At 37.6% G+C, this 15121-nt stretch overlaps 1 protein-coding gene across 2 annotated transcripts in view; it reads right to left on the bottom strand.

Annotated features, from left to right (window-relative positions):
* The window catches only part of MROH9 (maestro heat like repeat family member 9), an 89825-nt gene extending 81471 nt beyond the window's left edge, over nt 1–8354 (bottom strand). The window contains exons 1-2 of one of the 2 annotated variants that reach the window (XM_047839697.1): nt 8266–8354; nt 2631–2719 (exon numbers count right to left, since the gene is read on the bottom strand). In XM_047839697.1, coding sequence (XP_047695653.1) covers nt 2631–2685 — 55 coding nt within the window. In that variant the 5' untranslated portion in view covers nt 2686–2719; nt 8266–8354. Of the gene's footprint in view, nt 1–2630; nt 2720–8265 lie in introns of those variants that run through there. The other variant, XM_047839698.1, reaches the window with a different exon arrangement.
* Between the last annotated feature and the right edge of the window lie 6767 nt (nt 8355–15121).

Genomic DNA, 15121 nt, shown 5'->3' with positions numbered 1-15121 from the left:
TCATAACACAATTATTAACATTAATTGCTTTAAAAAGAAGAAAATTTACATAATAATTTTTGTGGAGGCAAAAAAATCTGATAAAATTGTAAGCATATTCTTTTTTTTTAAGTTTATTAATTTATTTTGAGAGAGTCAGAGACAGCACGAGTGAGGGAGGGGAAAGGGGGATGGGGAGAGAGGGAGAATCCCAAGCAGGCTCTGCACTGTCAGCACAGAGCCCGATGCGGGGCTCGAACTCATGTACCCAGAGATCATGACCTGAGACGAAATCAAGAGTCAGATGCCTAACTGACTGAGCCACGCAAGCGCCCTGCTTTGTAAGCCTATTCTTGATAACAGTTCTTAATAAAGTAGATATGTGGTTAATTTCTCAATGTGATATATAAGCACAAAAGCTAGGACCAGATATAATAAGGAAATGATTAGAAGCATTCTCATTGAAATAAAGAATGAGACAAAAATTTCTACCACTATTTGCCATTTCTGCACATAACCATCCAGTATTTTTATTTAAAAAAAATTTTTTTTAGTTTATTTATTTTGAAAGAGAGAGCAAGAGTATTAGCGGAGGAAGGTCAGAGAGAGAGAGACAGACAGAATCCCAAGCAGGCTCCGCACTGTCAGCACAGAGCCCGACTCGAGGCTCAATCTCACTAACCGTGAGGTCATGACCTGAGCCAAAATCAAGAGTCAGATGCTGAACCCACTGAGCCACCCAGGTACCTCATCATCCAGTATTTTTAGAAAATAGAAATAATATATTACAAAGGAAAAATATATTATTTTTTAATTATTTACTCCATGGACAATAATGTGAATGCTCTTTAAATTTCTCTATGTTATCAGAATGACGAGTTAGATTGGAGTTATCAGTTACTGAAATATTTGGAAAATTCTTTTATAGAAACTTTAGGACCTGGGATACTTTTGTTTGTTTGAGGAGATAGCCCTTTGGTAATTATTCTTACTTCTTCCATTTTAATTGCTCTGCCTAGATTTTCTAGGTCTTCTGAAGTTCTTTAGATTTTTTTTTTTTTTGGAATAATTTTAGATTTTCAGAAAATTTGCAAAGCTAGTAAGAGATCTCATATACCCCTCACGCAGCTTCCCCTAATGTTAGCATTGTACGTTACCATGGCACATTTGTCAAAGCTAAGAAATTAATATTAGTACGGTTCTATTAACTAAACTATAGAGTTTATATGGATTTCACCCATTTTTCCCATTCCAGGATCCCACTGCATTCAGTCATCCTGCTGCCTTAGTTTCCTCTGACCTGTAACTGTTTTTGCAACTTTCCCTTGTTCACGACCTTGACAGTTTTGAAAAGGACTAGTCAGGTATTTTGCAGACTGCCCCTTGATTTGCATTTGTCGGGTGTTTTCCTCATAATAAGACTGGGTTTTTAGGAAAGAATGTCACTCAAGTGAAGTGTCCTCTTCATCATGAGAAGGTATCAAAATTTGAGCTTAGTAGTCTTCTTATTCCTCTCATCAAATTCAGGAATTCAGCCTTGTCTTTATGTATGCCTTCTTTTTTTTGTTTGTTTTTGTTTTGTTTTTAAATATGAAATTTACTGTCAAATTGGTTTCCATACAATGCCCAGTGCTCATTCCAAAAGGTGCCCTCCTCAGTACCCATCACCCACTTTCCCCTCCCTCCCACCCCCCATCAACCCTCAGTTTGTTCTCAGTTTTTAAGAGTCTCTTATGCTTTGGCTCCCTCCCTCTCTAACCTCTTTTTTTTTCCTTCCCCTCCCCCACGGACTTCTGTTAAGTTTCTCAGGATCCATGTAAGAGTGAAAACATATAGTATCTGTCTTTCTCTGTATGGCTTATTTCACTTAGCATAACACTCTCCAGTTCCATCCACGTTGCTACAAAGGGCCATATTTCATTCTTTCTCATTGCTGTGTAGTACTCTGTTGTGTATATAAACCACGATTTCTTTATCCATTCGTCAGTTGATGGACATTTAGGCTCTTTCCATAATTTGGCTGTTGTTGAAAGTGCTGCTATAAACATTGGGGTACAAGTGCCCCTATGCATCAGCTCTCTTGTATCCCTTGAATGTACGTCTTCTTTTTTGACTGCCTTTTTTGGATTTATTTACTTACTTACTTATTTATTTTCTAACTTCTTGCTTTGGATATATGATTCATTCAATTCATTCAATTACTTTCATTCTTTCTGGTAGTCTAAATATTTAAGGTTATGGATCTTTTTCTGTTTGCAGTTTCAGCTGTGTGCTGTAGGTCCTGCGATGTGTTACCAACATTCTGCAATTTCTGTATTAATTTCCTCGTTGACCCAAGAATTGTTCAAAATAGAGTAGGACAGATGGCAAAATGGTAGGTTGTTTTTTGTTTTTGTCTTTGCTTAGTCTCATAAGTTTGTTATTACTTTCTAATGTTTTGCCTTGTGATCAGAAAGTATTTTCACATTTTGGAAATGTAGTATTTCTACATTTTGGAACTTATGCAGAGATTTCTAACCTAACAGGGTGATCTTTTGTGAATAGACCTTTTGTGCTCACTGGGAAAAAAAAATACATTCTCTGTTTTTAATGGCTAGAGACTGATATACAGATCTCTCTCACACAACATACACATACATATACATATTTACCTTTGTCTTTGCTGTATCCTAAATTCTTACTTGTTTTCTGAATCTTTGATGTCATGCTGACAAAGCTGAATTAAAGTCTTCTAATAGTACTGCAAAAGAGTGTTTTGTGTTAGTATATGAACTAGTAACGTTCTTATAGTTTTGTTTTGCTTTATCATTTTTTTTGCCCAAAGGTACTTTTATTAAGGGGTAATATAACAAAGTGCATAAAATCTTAAGAGTACAGCTCAATGACTTCTTACATATTTATACAACCATGTAACCATGAAGGTGTAAAACATTTCCAGTGTCTGAAAGGGTACCCTGGTGCCCTTTTCAGTGGGAACCCTTCCCCCTCGCACCCTCCCTGTCCCCCCCTCCAGCCCGAGATAACCACTATTCTGACAGCTAACATCAGAGGATTAGTTTTGCCTTTTCTTGAACTTCATGTAGGTGAGATTGTATCTTTTGCACACTATTTGATTTCCTGTAAGACTTTTTTTTGTGCTTGGTGATTTGTAGTTGCCTTATGATTTCAGGAATAGGTGTATTATTTTCCATTGCTTTATCGTTTTCATGCTACTATGTTATACGGAATGCACATTGGATTTATTTTCTTTTGCTGTGTGACAAATTACTACAAGCTTAATGGCTTAAAAAACCATCCATTTATTGTTTGACAGTTTCTGCAGATCAGAAGGTTTAAGCTCTGCTTAGGGTCTCACATGGCTGGAGTTGAGGTGTCGGCAGGGACTGCAATCTCATTTGAGGCACAGGATCCTCCCCTAGGTCATTTGGGTGTTTGGCAGAAATCAGTTCCTTGAGACCGTTAAGATGGAGGGCCGCTCTCTTGCTGGCTGTGTCTGAGTGCACCTTTCAGCTCCTAGAGGCCATCCCTTGCCACGTGGGCAAGACCTTCTCTCACTCCAATCTCTGACTTCCGTCTCCCACGTTTAGACCCAAACTTGCACCAGGCCCACTAGGGCAACACCCATTTTGATCGACTCAAAGTCAGCTGCCTAATAACCTTTATTGCATCTGTAAAATCCCTTTTGCCATATTATGGAACATTGTCATATCTCATCACAGGCAGAGAGCAGCCCACATCCTGCCTTACCTTTCCAGCTTCATGGGGGAGGGATTTATTCAAAGCATGGATACTGAGAGACAGGAATATTGGGGGGCATCTTAAAATTCTTCTTATGTAGATTTTTATAATTATTTTGTCTTCATTATGGATTATACATTTTCTCATTAAGTGCTGCTTAAAAATACATTTAATGTTGGGGCGCCTGGGTGGCTCAGTCGGTTGAGCGTCCGACTTCGGCTCAGGTCATGATCTCACAGTTCGTGAGTTCAAGCCCCGTGTCGGGCTCTGTGCTGACAGCTCAGAGCCTGGAGCCTGCTTCGGATTCTGTGTCTCCCTCTCTCTCTGCCCTTTCCCTGCTCATGCTGTGTCTCTCTCTGTCTCAAAAATAAATTAACATTAAAAAAAAAAAAAGGAGATCTCAGTGCTCTCCAAACTTAAAAATACATTTAATGTTTTAAAGTCTTTTTTTTTTTTTTTGAGAGAGAGAGAAAGAGAGAGCTCGAGTGGGGAAGGAGCAGAGAGAGAGAGGGAGAGAGAGCGAGAATCCCAAGTAGGCTCCAGGCCCAGTGTGGAGCCCAACGTGGGGCTTGATCTCAAGACAGTGAAATCAAGACCTGAGCCAAAATCAAGAGTTGGGGGCTTAATGGACTGAGCAAGCCAGGCATTTATTTCCAAGTGTGGAATTCAAGTTATCTGGATTAAGATCTCAACTCCTAATTTGCTGTCACAATTATTTGTGTACATTTTCCTGGAATGCTTTTTTTCCATCTTTTTATTTACAACCATTTTGAGATCTTTTGTTTTATAAATGTCTCTAGTATGTAGCATATTTCTGGGTTTTATTTGTAATTCAGCCAGATTCTTTCCTTCTTTTTTTTTTAATTTTTTTTTGAATGTTTATATATTTTTGAGAGAGAGACAGAGCATGAGCAGGGGAGGGGAAGAAGAGAGAGGGAGACACAGAATCTGAAGCAGGCTCCAGGCTGCGAGCTGTCAGCACAGAGCCTGATGCGGGGCTCGAACTCACAAGCCGTGAGATCATGACCTGAGCCGAAGTCGGACGCCCAACCGACTGAGCCACCCAGGTGCCCCAGATTCTTTTCTTCTTATAGGTGAGTTTTGATGTATTTACATAATAGATTTGGGTTTTTACTTTTGTCCTATTTTTAAGTTCTGCTTTTGTTGTAGCTACCTTTTTTTTTTTTTTCAACGTTTTATTTATTTTTGGGACAGAGAGAGACAGAGCATGAACAGGGGAGGGGCAGAGAGAGAGGAGACACAGAATCGGAAACAGGCTCCAGGCTCTGAGCCATCAGCCCAGAGCCTGACGCGGGGCTCGAACTCACAGACTGCGAAATCGTGACCTGGCTGAAGTCGGACGCTTAACCGACTGCGCCACCCAGGCGCCCCTGTTGTAGCTACCTTTAAATCCTTTATGATTTGGTATTTTCTCCCTTACTTTGTGTGTGTGTGTGTGTGTGTGTGTGTGTGTGTGTGTGTGTGTGTGTATAATGTGATGTGTTTGTGTGTTTCTTTAATACGAAAGGCTTATATTCCTCTTGTGATTATGATTAATATGACTAACTTTTTGTAATGTATTTATTCTTCAAAACTTTAGAGCGAATCTGTCGAGTCCCAACTGTGAGCCAAGATGAAATTTTTGAAATCAACAATGAATTTTTATTTCCTCCTCTCCCTCATTCTCCATATAATTTTAGCTGATTACTTAGTGAAACCTTTATGCTTTTCTGTTTATATTACAGTGGACCCTTGAACAACAGGAGTTTGAACTGTATGGGCCCATTTATATGTGGATTTTTTTCAGTGTATACCATAGAGTACTATAAATGTATGTTATCAGTAAGGCTTCCAGTCAACAGTAGGCTATCAGTAGTTAGGTTTTTGGGGAATCAAACATTATATGCAGGTTTTTGACTGGCACAGAGTTTGATGTCCTTGACCCCTGTCTTGTTCAAGGGTTGACTGTCCTTGATAACTTATTAATCCCTAAGCTTTAATAATGAAGAAATCAATGTCCTGACATTACTTTCCCTTTTGTTTTCTAATTTTTATGTTATTAATTATATCATTTCTATATTTTCAAAGTTTATAATATTTATATTCAGTTCTGAAATAATAATCTTCATTTTCCTTTGTGACTTAGCCCTACATTGAGCTAGATCCACTGTCATCGGCCATGCTTTGCCCGTTCATCTCTAGTTGGGTTAAAGTTCATTTTCTGTTAGTCTATTGAGGAGGGGAATCACGTGAGTTCTTTCATGTTAAAAAATGTTTGTTACATTCACTCTGAATTAAAGTCTGGCTGAGTCACAACATTGTTGGGCCACAGCATCTTCCTCAAGGATTTTAGAGGCTCAGCTCCAGAGTCCTCTAGCATTGAATAAATTAATTGAACGTTTTTCCTTTTCTTGGATTTCCAAAGCATCTTTTATTTACCTTTGAAAATCACCATTTTCAATGTGATTTCAATCAGCCATTTTCAATGGCTATAACTCACCATTGATTGTCTTGAGTTAATTTTTCTGGGGACGTAGCCTGGTTTTCAATCTATACATTCATGGAAAGTTTTACTAAAATTTGTATTTAAATACTTTCTTCTGTTATTTTAGTTCTCTTCTTTGGTGATACCAATTGTGCTTACATATGATGTCTTAAAAAAGAGTTTTTTTTTTTACTGTTTCTTTATTTTTGAGAGACAGAGTGTGAGTGGGAGAGGGGCAGAGAGAGAAGGAGAGACAGAATCCAAAGCAGGCTCCAGGCTCTGAGCTGCCAACACAGAGCCCGATGTGGGCCTCGAACCCACGAACCGTGAGATCATGACCTGAGCTGAAGTCAGGCGCTTAACTGACTGAGCCACCCAGGCACCCCAAAAATGTCTTTTAAAAAGTCTTTCTAGCTGACCTCAATTTGTCCTTCCTGCTCCTTATCATGTTCACAGCAATGTTTATTTTCTTTGTACTGTTTCCGACATGCCCTTTGTTTTTGTAGAATATTTCTCTCCTCCATTTCTTTTCTGAACTGCACTAGTCTTCCCTGAATTCTTATATCTTTATTTTATCCTCACATTTTATATATAAAATTGTTTCATTGAATTGTAAAGTCTTTGTCATCTGCTCTTTGAAAATATTTTTCTAAAATTATTTGTCATTTATTTTTATATTACTTTCCTGCTTTTTTTCTTGTAAAATCTTTCTTTGATTCCTTTGTAATCATTACTCAGTATCGAATGAGATGAACTATCCTCCGATCAAATGTTTGTTGGACCTTCATGTGGAGGAATTCTCTTCCTGACCCAAAATTGTGTGTGTGTAAATTTGCTCTTTCAGCCTTATTCTTCCCCAGCTATTTGATCCGATTGGCTTCAAAGCTACTACGGAATTTCTCGTATCGATCCTGAGCCCTCTGCACTAGGGCTTATCTTTCTGACTCCTTGCTTAGTTCAGCTTCACCACTTATCCTTGGTTCAAAACCAGAACCAAAGGTTATCCATTCCCAGGGAGGCATGTCTGGATCCAAACATGGGAACAAAAGCCTCGTCCCTGAGATGTTGTATGTGCTCACAGTTTAGCTGTTTTTTCATTTGTTGAGTGTTTGCATTGTCATTCCCAAACACTTTGCATCTTACTAAATGAATGTGCCTAGTCTATCCCACCAAAGACTTCGCTTTGGGAAAAATTCACTCTTTAAAATTCTCATGGGATTAAATACATAAATTTTAAATTTATGAATAAATTTTAGGACAGATCTAGGATTTTCTCCCTGATCCGATTTTTGTTATTCTATGCTTCTATGTGTGTCTGGTTTATTTTAATAAATTGTGATTAGCGTTTCTTAAACTGATGTGTACACTGATTAGTCTCATGGGCTTTTCACCACCTGATGGGTTTGTTTCCTGACTCCTTGAAGTCCAGCTTCTTTGAAGAAAATGAAAGGGTTTCTGGATGGGAATTCAGTTTTAGACTTTGGGTGCTTGGGTTGAGTCCAAATTTTGTGGGTGCCAGCCAATAGGTGGTTTAGACGGCCATCAGCTAACACAGGAGCTCAAATGCCTGCAAGGCAGAAGAGATGTGGGCAGATGGTGGAAAAGATGATAGACATGAAGTCAGGAGATCAATGAATGAAGATGAACTCTTCCAATCGGCAAATTTGGTAAGAACTTTAGAAGAGGGTAGATGGTGAGGTACATCCTCATGTATCTGTACTTGTTTCTTTTTTTTTTTTATTTAAAAACATTTTTTTTAACATTTATTTATTTTTGAGACAGAGAGAGACAGAGCATGAACAGGGGAGGGACAGAGAGAGAGGGAGACACAGAATCTGAAACAGGCTCCAGGCTCTGAGCTGTCAGCACAGAGCCCGACGCGGGGCTCGAACTCAGGGACTGTGAGATCATGATCTGAGCCGAAGTCGGACGCTCAACCGACCAAGCCACCCAGGCGCCCCCCTACTTTTTCTTTTAGCAATACAAACTAAGGAAAGTAGTCACCTGAGAAAGAATACAGGCTTTTGACTGACTGAAGGGTTAATAGGAGAAAAATTACTTACTTGTGTGTAACCTCTCTGTTGTTGGTGATGAGGCACAGTAGTGAAAAGAAACTCAAGTACTTTACCTCTTAGCCAAAAGTAAAACACTCTTGTCAACTAAAGGAATCCTTTGAGATGTTGTCATTTGTCATGGTAACCATGTGTTTCAGAGATTCCATTCTGGAATGGATGTGGTTCCCTCTCGAAAGTACTGACATGTCCAAGTGGCCACTAATGCTTACTTGTCACTGCTGTCGAGGGAAGCTTCTGGTTCTGGTTCATACATCACCAGCACTGAAAGGTAGTTTTGCACACCACCAGCCCAATAGAAGCTGGGCAAAGAATATGGATAAAAATTCACAGAAGAAAACTGATCAATAAATATTAAGGGATGCTTAAGCTGCCTTGAAGTCACTGGAATGTAAATAATAAGATAGCATTTCACAACAAATAAGTAAAAATAAAGATACAATTCACACTCCATAAAATTCATTTTCTAAAAGTTTGCAATTCAGTAGTTTTAAATATATTTACAGAGTTGGGCAACTATGTGTCCTATCCAATTTTAGAATATTTTCATTAATCCCAAGAGAAACCCTATGCCAGTTTGAAGTTACTCACTGTCTCCTTCCCCTAACACCTGGCTGTCACTAATCTATTTTTTGTCTCCATGGATTTGCCTATTCTGGACGTTTCATATAAATGGAATCCTACAACATATAGCTTTTTGTGACTGGCTTCATTCACTTAGCATAATGTTTTCAAAACGCATCCATGTTGTGGCCTGCATGGGTACTACATTCCTTTGTATGGCTGACCAATATTCCAGGGTATAGATAGGCCACATTTGTTTATCCATTTGCCAGTTAATGTAGATTTGGGTTGTTTTTTTACTTTTTGGCTATTATGAATAATACTGTTATGAACATTCATGTACAGAGTTTTGTGTGAACCTACGTTTTTATTTCTCTTGGGTATATACTGGAGAAGGAAAGTTGCTGGTTCATATGGTAGCTTTATTTTTAATTTCTGAAGAACTACCAACCTGCTTTCCAAAGTGGCTTCACCATTTCAGAATCTCATCCGCAATGTCTGAGGGTTCCAATTTCCCCACATGCTTGCCAACACTTAATATCATCTTTTTTTATGATTATTATAGCCATCCCTGTGGGTATGAAGTGGTATATCTCACTGTAATTTTGATTTGTATCTCCTTTGTGCATGTTTTTATCTACTAATTAGCTATTTGTGTATCTTCCTTGGAGATGAGTCTATGTAAGACCTTTGCCTATTTTTAAATTGAGTTATATTTGTCTTCTTATTGTTGAGTTGTAAGTGATTTTCCAGATACTCTGGGTACGAGACACTTACCAGATATATGATTTGCAAATATTCTCCCCCATTCTGTGAATTCTTGAAGGGTCCATTGTAGCATAGTTTCTAATTTTAATAAATTCCAATTTATCTGTATTTTTTCTTCTGTTGATTGTGTTTTTGATGTCAGATCTAAGAAAAAATTGCTTAAACCAACTACACTCTAAGATTTAAACCTATATTTTCTTCCAAGAGTTTTACAGTTTTAGGTCTTACATTTAGGTGTTTGATGCATTTTGAGTTAGTTTTAGTATATGATGTAAAAATAGGAGTTTATTCTTTGCATGTGCAATACCTACTTATCTCTACCATTTCTTTTTTTTAATTTTTTTAAAAAATTTATTTATTTATTGAGAGACAGAGAGAGACAGAGCATGAGTGGGGGAGGAGCAGAAGGAGACAGAATCCAAAGCAGGTTCCAGGCTCTGAGCTGTCAGCACAGAGCCTGATGCAGGCCTCAAACCCACTGAGCCAAAGTAGGATACTTAACTGACTGAGCTACCCAGGTGCCCCAATCTCTACCATTTCTTAAAAAGACTATTTTTTTCTCTATTGAATTGTCTTGGCATTCTTATTGGAAACAAACTGACTAAATGGTAAGGGTTTATTTATTTCTGGACTTGGTTCTATCCCATTGATCTGTCTATATGCCTATCCTGTGTCAGTACTGTCTTGATTACTTTTCAGTAAGCTTTTCAGTAAGCGACTTTTCAGTAGCTTTTCAGTAAGCTTTAAAATCACTTTAATTTTTTTTTTTTTTTTAAATTTTTTTTTTTCAACGTTTATTTATTTTTGGGACAGAGAGAGACAGAGCATGAACGGGGGAGAGGCAGAGAGAGAGGGAGACACAGAATCGGAAACAGGCTCCAGGCTCCGAGCCATCAGCCCAGAGCCCGATGCGGGGCTCGAACTCACGGACCGCGAGATCGTGACCTGGCTGAAGCCGGACGCTTAACCGACTGCGCCACCCAGGTGCCCCTGATTTTTTTTTTTACTTTACTTAAAAATCACTTTTACTTTTAAAATCACTTACTTTTCAGTAGCTTTTCAGTAAGCTTTAAAATCACTAAGTGTGAGTCATCCAAACTTGATCTCCTTTTTCAAGATTGTACTGGCCATTCTGGGTCGCTTCCATTTCTATATGCATTTTAGGATCAACTTGTCAGTTCCTACAATGAACACAGTGAGCATTTTGGTAAGGATTGCATCAAATCTGTAGATCAATTTGAGGAATGTTGCCATCTTAATGATATTAAGTTCTGATACATGAACATGTGTCTTTCCATTTATTTATCTCACATTGTTTTGTGGTTTTCAGTCTACAAGCCTTGCATTTCTCTAGTTAAATTTGTGCATAAATGTTTATACTTTTTAATGTGATTCTGAAGGAAATTGATTTTTCTTAATGTCATTTTTGGATTGTTCATTGCTAATGTGTACAAATACAAGTGATTTTCATATACAAGATTTTTTTTTATCTGCAAGTGAAAAGAGTTTTACTTTTTTCTTTCCAATCTGGATGCCTCTTCTTTTTTTTGTCTAATTACCCTGGCTAAAACCTCCAGTACAGTGTTGACTTGTAGATATAGATAGAAGTAGTGAGGAAATTCAATTTTTCACCACTAAGTATGGTGTCAGCTGTGGGTTTTCATAGATTCTTTTTATTAGGTTGAGGAAGCCCCCCTTCTAACCTGAGTTTGTTAAGTATTTTTTATCATGAAAGGATATTAAATTTTGTCAAATGTTTTTCTGCATCTATTGAGGTGCTCATAAGGTTTTTTTCCTTTATCATATTAACATGGTGTTTTGCATTAATTAATTTTTGGATGACAAATCACCATTGCATTTATAAAATAAATTCCACTTGATCATGGGATATAATCCTTTTTATACGTCACCAGGTTCAGTTTGCTACTCTTTTGTTGAGGATTTTTACATCTATATTTATAAGAGTTAGTGATCTGTAGTTTTATTTTCTTGAGATACCTTTGTCTGGCATTGCTTTCAGAGTAATGCTGGGCTCACAGAATGAATTGGACAATGTTCAATCTTCTTGTTTTTTGTTTTTGTTTTTTTTTTTAATTTTTTTTTTCAACGTTTATTTTTATTTTTGGGACAGAGAGAGACAGAGCATGAACGGGGGAGGGGCAGAGAGAGAGGGAGACACAGAATTGGAAGCAGGCTCCAGGCTCTGAGCCATCAGCCCAGAGCCTGACGCGGGGCTCGAACTCACGGACCGCGAGATCGTGACCTGGCTGAAGTCGGACGCTTAACCGACTGCGCCACCCAGGCGCCCCTGTTTTTGTTTTTTAAGAAGAGTTTATAAAGAATTGATGCTGGTCTGTCTTTAAACACTTGGTAGAGTTCACCAGGAAAGCCGTCTGTTCTTGAGATTGCTCTTTGCAGGAAAGTTTTTGATTAATAATTTAATCTCTCGTTATAATTACATCCAATCTAATTTTTTTCTACTTCTTGAGAAGTTTTGATAGTTTGTGTCTCTCTGGAGATCTGTCCATTACATCTATGTTATTTAGTTTGTTGTCATGCATTTGTTCAGAGTGTTCCCTTATAATCCTTTCGATTTCTAGAAGGTTGATAGTAATGGCTTCTTACCATTGATTTTAGCCATTTCAGGTTTTCCCTTTTTTCTTGGGCAATATAGCCAATGGTTTATGATTTTGCTATCTTTTCAAATAGCCAAGTTTGGGTTTCAATTAATTTCCTTCCCTCCCCACCATCTCTATTTCATTTATGTTCACCCTAATCTTTGTTTCTTTACTTCTGTTAGCTTTGGATTAAGTTTGCTTTTTTTTTTTCTCTAGTTTTTAAAGTAGAAAGTTTGTTGTTGATTTGAGATCCTTTTGCATTCTTTATTTTTAAATTTATTTATTTTTTATTTTATTAAAAAAAAATGTTTATTTATTTATTTTTGAGAGAGAGGGAGACAGAGAATCCCAAACAGGCTCCACACAGCACAAAGCCCAACAGAGGGCTCAAACTCCTGAGTCATGAGATCATGACCTGAGCCGAAGTCAAGAGTTAGATGCTTGACTGAGCTACCCAGGCTCCCCTATTTTTTTTTTTTTAATTTTAGAGAGAGAGACAGACAGACAGACAGACAGAATCTTAAGCAGGTTCCATGCTCAGTGTGGAGCCTGATGCAGGGCTCGATCTCAAGATCCTGGTATCACGACCTGAGTCGAAATCAAGAGTCAAACATTCAACCGAGCCACCGAGGTGTCCCCTTTTTTCTTCCTTAATATATGCATTTCCTGCTATAAATATAGAGATGTACTGAAGGAGCCTGATTCAGGTAAAGACAAGCCCTGTAAATGGTATTTTTCAAGGGGACAACAAACAAATCAAACAGGGTTGGTTATTTGGAGGAATTAGGGGGAAGCTATACTGCCCTTTCTAGCAGCATCTGGGCTCCTAATTTTCACAGCTACTGTGATTTTAATGTTGTGGATTTTCATCCTTTTTTTTTTTTTTTTTTTTTTTTAGTAAATACTCCTTAGATGATTGCAAACCTTTGACTGGTTCCCCAAATTCTGAAAAGAAGTTGATTTTGACAATTTTGCCAGTGTCCTCATCTCTTTTATGGATGAACAGAGTTTTAGAAGTCCTTACTCCACCATTACAAAAGTACCTGCACAGTATTGTTTCCAATAGGAAAAAAAAATACTGTTGGGAAAAAAATTTCTTACAGTAAAAAGAATGGACAGATAAATTGTGATCTCTTTATACAATGGAATTCAGCAGTTCAAATAAAGGACTAAGATTATATATCCATACATGAATAGCTATAAAAAACAAAGTATAGAATGATACCTACAGTACAATAATATTTATATAATTAAAACACACACTGAATAATATTTTTGATGGGTGCATATATAGAGAGAAAATTGTTTCTACAAAACATTGGCTGGGAGAATAAATACCATATGCATGATAGTGATGGGGAATGGGATTGGAATGAAGGAAAAAAATAAAACCAACTTTTCCCATAATATTTTCTTTATTTTATTAAAGAAAATGGGGACACATGAGTGTATGCTATATTATTTTTGTGCTTTTTTTCTACGTACAAGTTAGGAAGAAAGAAGAAAGTCATAACGGATTAGATTCCTCTGTTCTCTGGGAATTCATTTAACTCTGCCCAATTTTTTGTAATCTATGGGTTGAGAGAAAACAAAAGACAAGAGTAAAATAAATTTCAGTCGAACCACAATTGGATCTGTTATAAAATGATTTTGAAATAGCTTTCAAATCTGGAATGCCAAATTCTGGTTTTCGTTTTGCTTTTAAATAATTACAAGTTCAAACCAGACAGAAAAATGTGAATCATTGGATTTCTTCCTCTCTAAAAATCTCCATAGCCTGTCTCTGCTCCAACCAGGGAAAGGGAATGGAAACTCTTGGCATTGCTTTTCTACTTTTCTCCATAGTGTTAATTTGTAACACCTTCATTCATAGTTTCCTAAAGTAGGAAAGGAAGTTGCTTTCTAATTACCACTTGAAAGAACATAGTACTTCTCTTCCAGAGATATTTGACATTCTATCAATGACGTGGGGGCACAAACATTCTATTTTGCCAGTCCGAAGTGGGAGAATCTGAATTTCCATGATACAAAGACATTTTTCCCACCCGACTACTTGACAAGGAGGTGAAAAACAAATCCCAAGCCTAACTCCTCTTGGCCCGTGATTTCAGCCCCGTAAAGGATCAAAGCTGAGATGTTCGCATTATAATATGTAACCACTAGATGTCACTAAAGATAAAACTTGTAGGCACTGGCCATTGTAACTGGGAAAGCAGAACAGGCAAGTGAAATTCACCACGTTAATGGAGAAAACTGCAATTTATACTTTTAGGTGAGAAAATGGAAAGAGGCCTCTCTCTAGCCCAATACCCCTAGGAAATGGTTTCAGACTCTTTCTTTCATATCTGTGTGTGGACCCATTTGGGTTGGCATTACCTTTTAACCGAAAAATAACTATATGAGCTCACAACTCAACAGATAGGTTATAGGATGACTGTTACTAAAATGAAGTTAAAATTCCAAGCTTCAAATGCTGGAGTCCCTCCTGGGAGTTGCGTCTAAAATTCCAACAGCTTCTCCCAGGTGGTAATGAGGCAGATACATCGAATTCTCTTTAGACAAGAAGTGATTGAATTCTTTTTAGACCAGAGATGTGAGATAAAGATTCTTCTTTTTCAAATCCACTTCTGTTCGCTCTGATGTTTTCCCCCTCCTATGTTTTTATTCTGAAAACCATAATTGGCAAGTAGTATGAATTCAATGCATAGTTGTGGAAGGAATAATAAGAATCAAGGGAAGGAAACCAACATTTATTTAGTGCCTCTCTAAGCCTTGTTCTCTGCAACTTTCTTACATTCTTCATGAAAAATCCTGCGAGGGAGTTCTTGCAACCACTGCTTTGCACAAGCAATGCTCACAGGATATAATCACGAATGATCTTTGCTTTTATTTCTCAT

This window comes from Prionailurus viverrinus, chromosome F1 (genome assembly GCF_022837055.1).
Source record: "Prionailurus viverrinus isolate Anna chromosome F1, UM_Priviv_1.0, whole genome shotgun sequence".
Lineage (NCBI taxonomy): Eukaryota > Metazoa > Chordata > Mammalia > Carnivora > Felidae > Prionailurus > Prionailurus viverrinus.
This window is presented reverse-complemented; position numbering and strand designations above follow the sequence as displayed.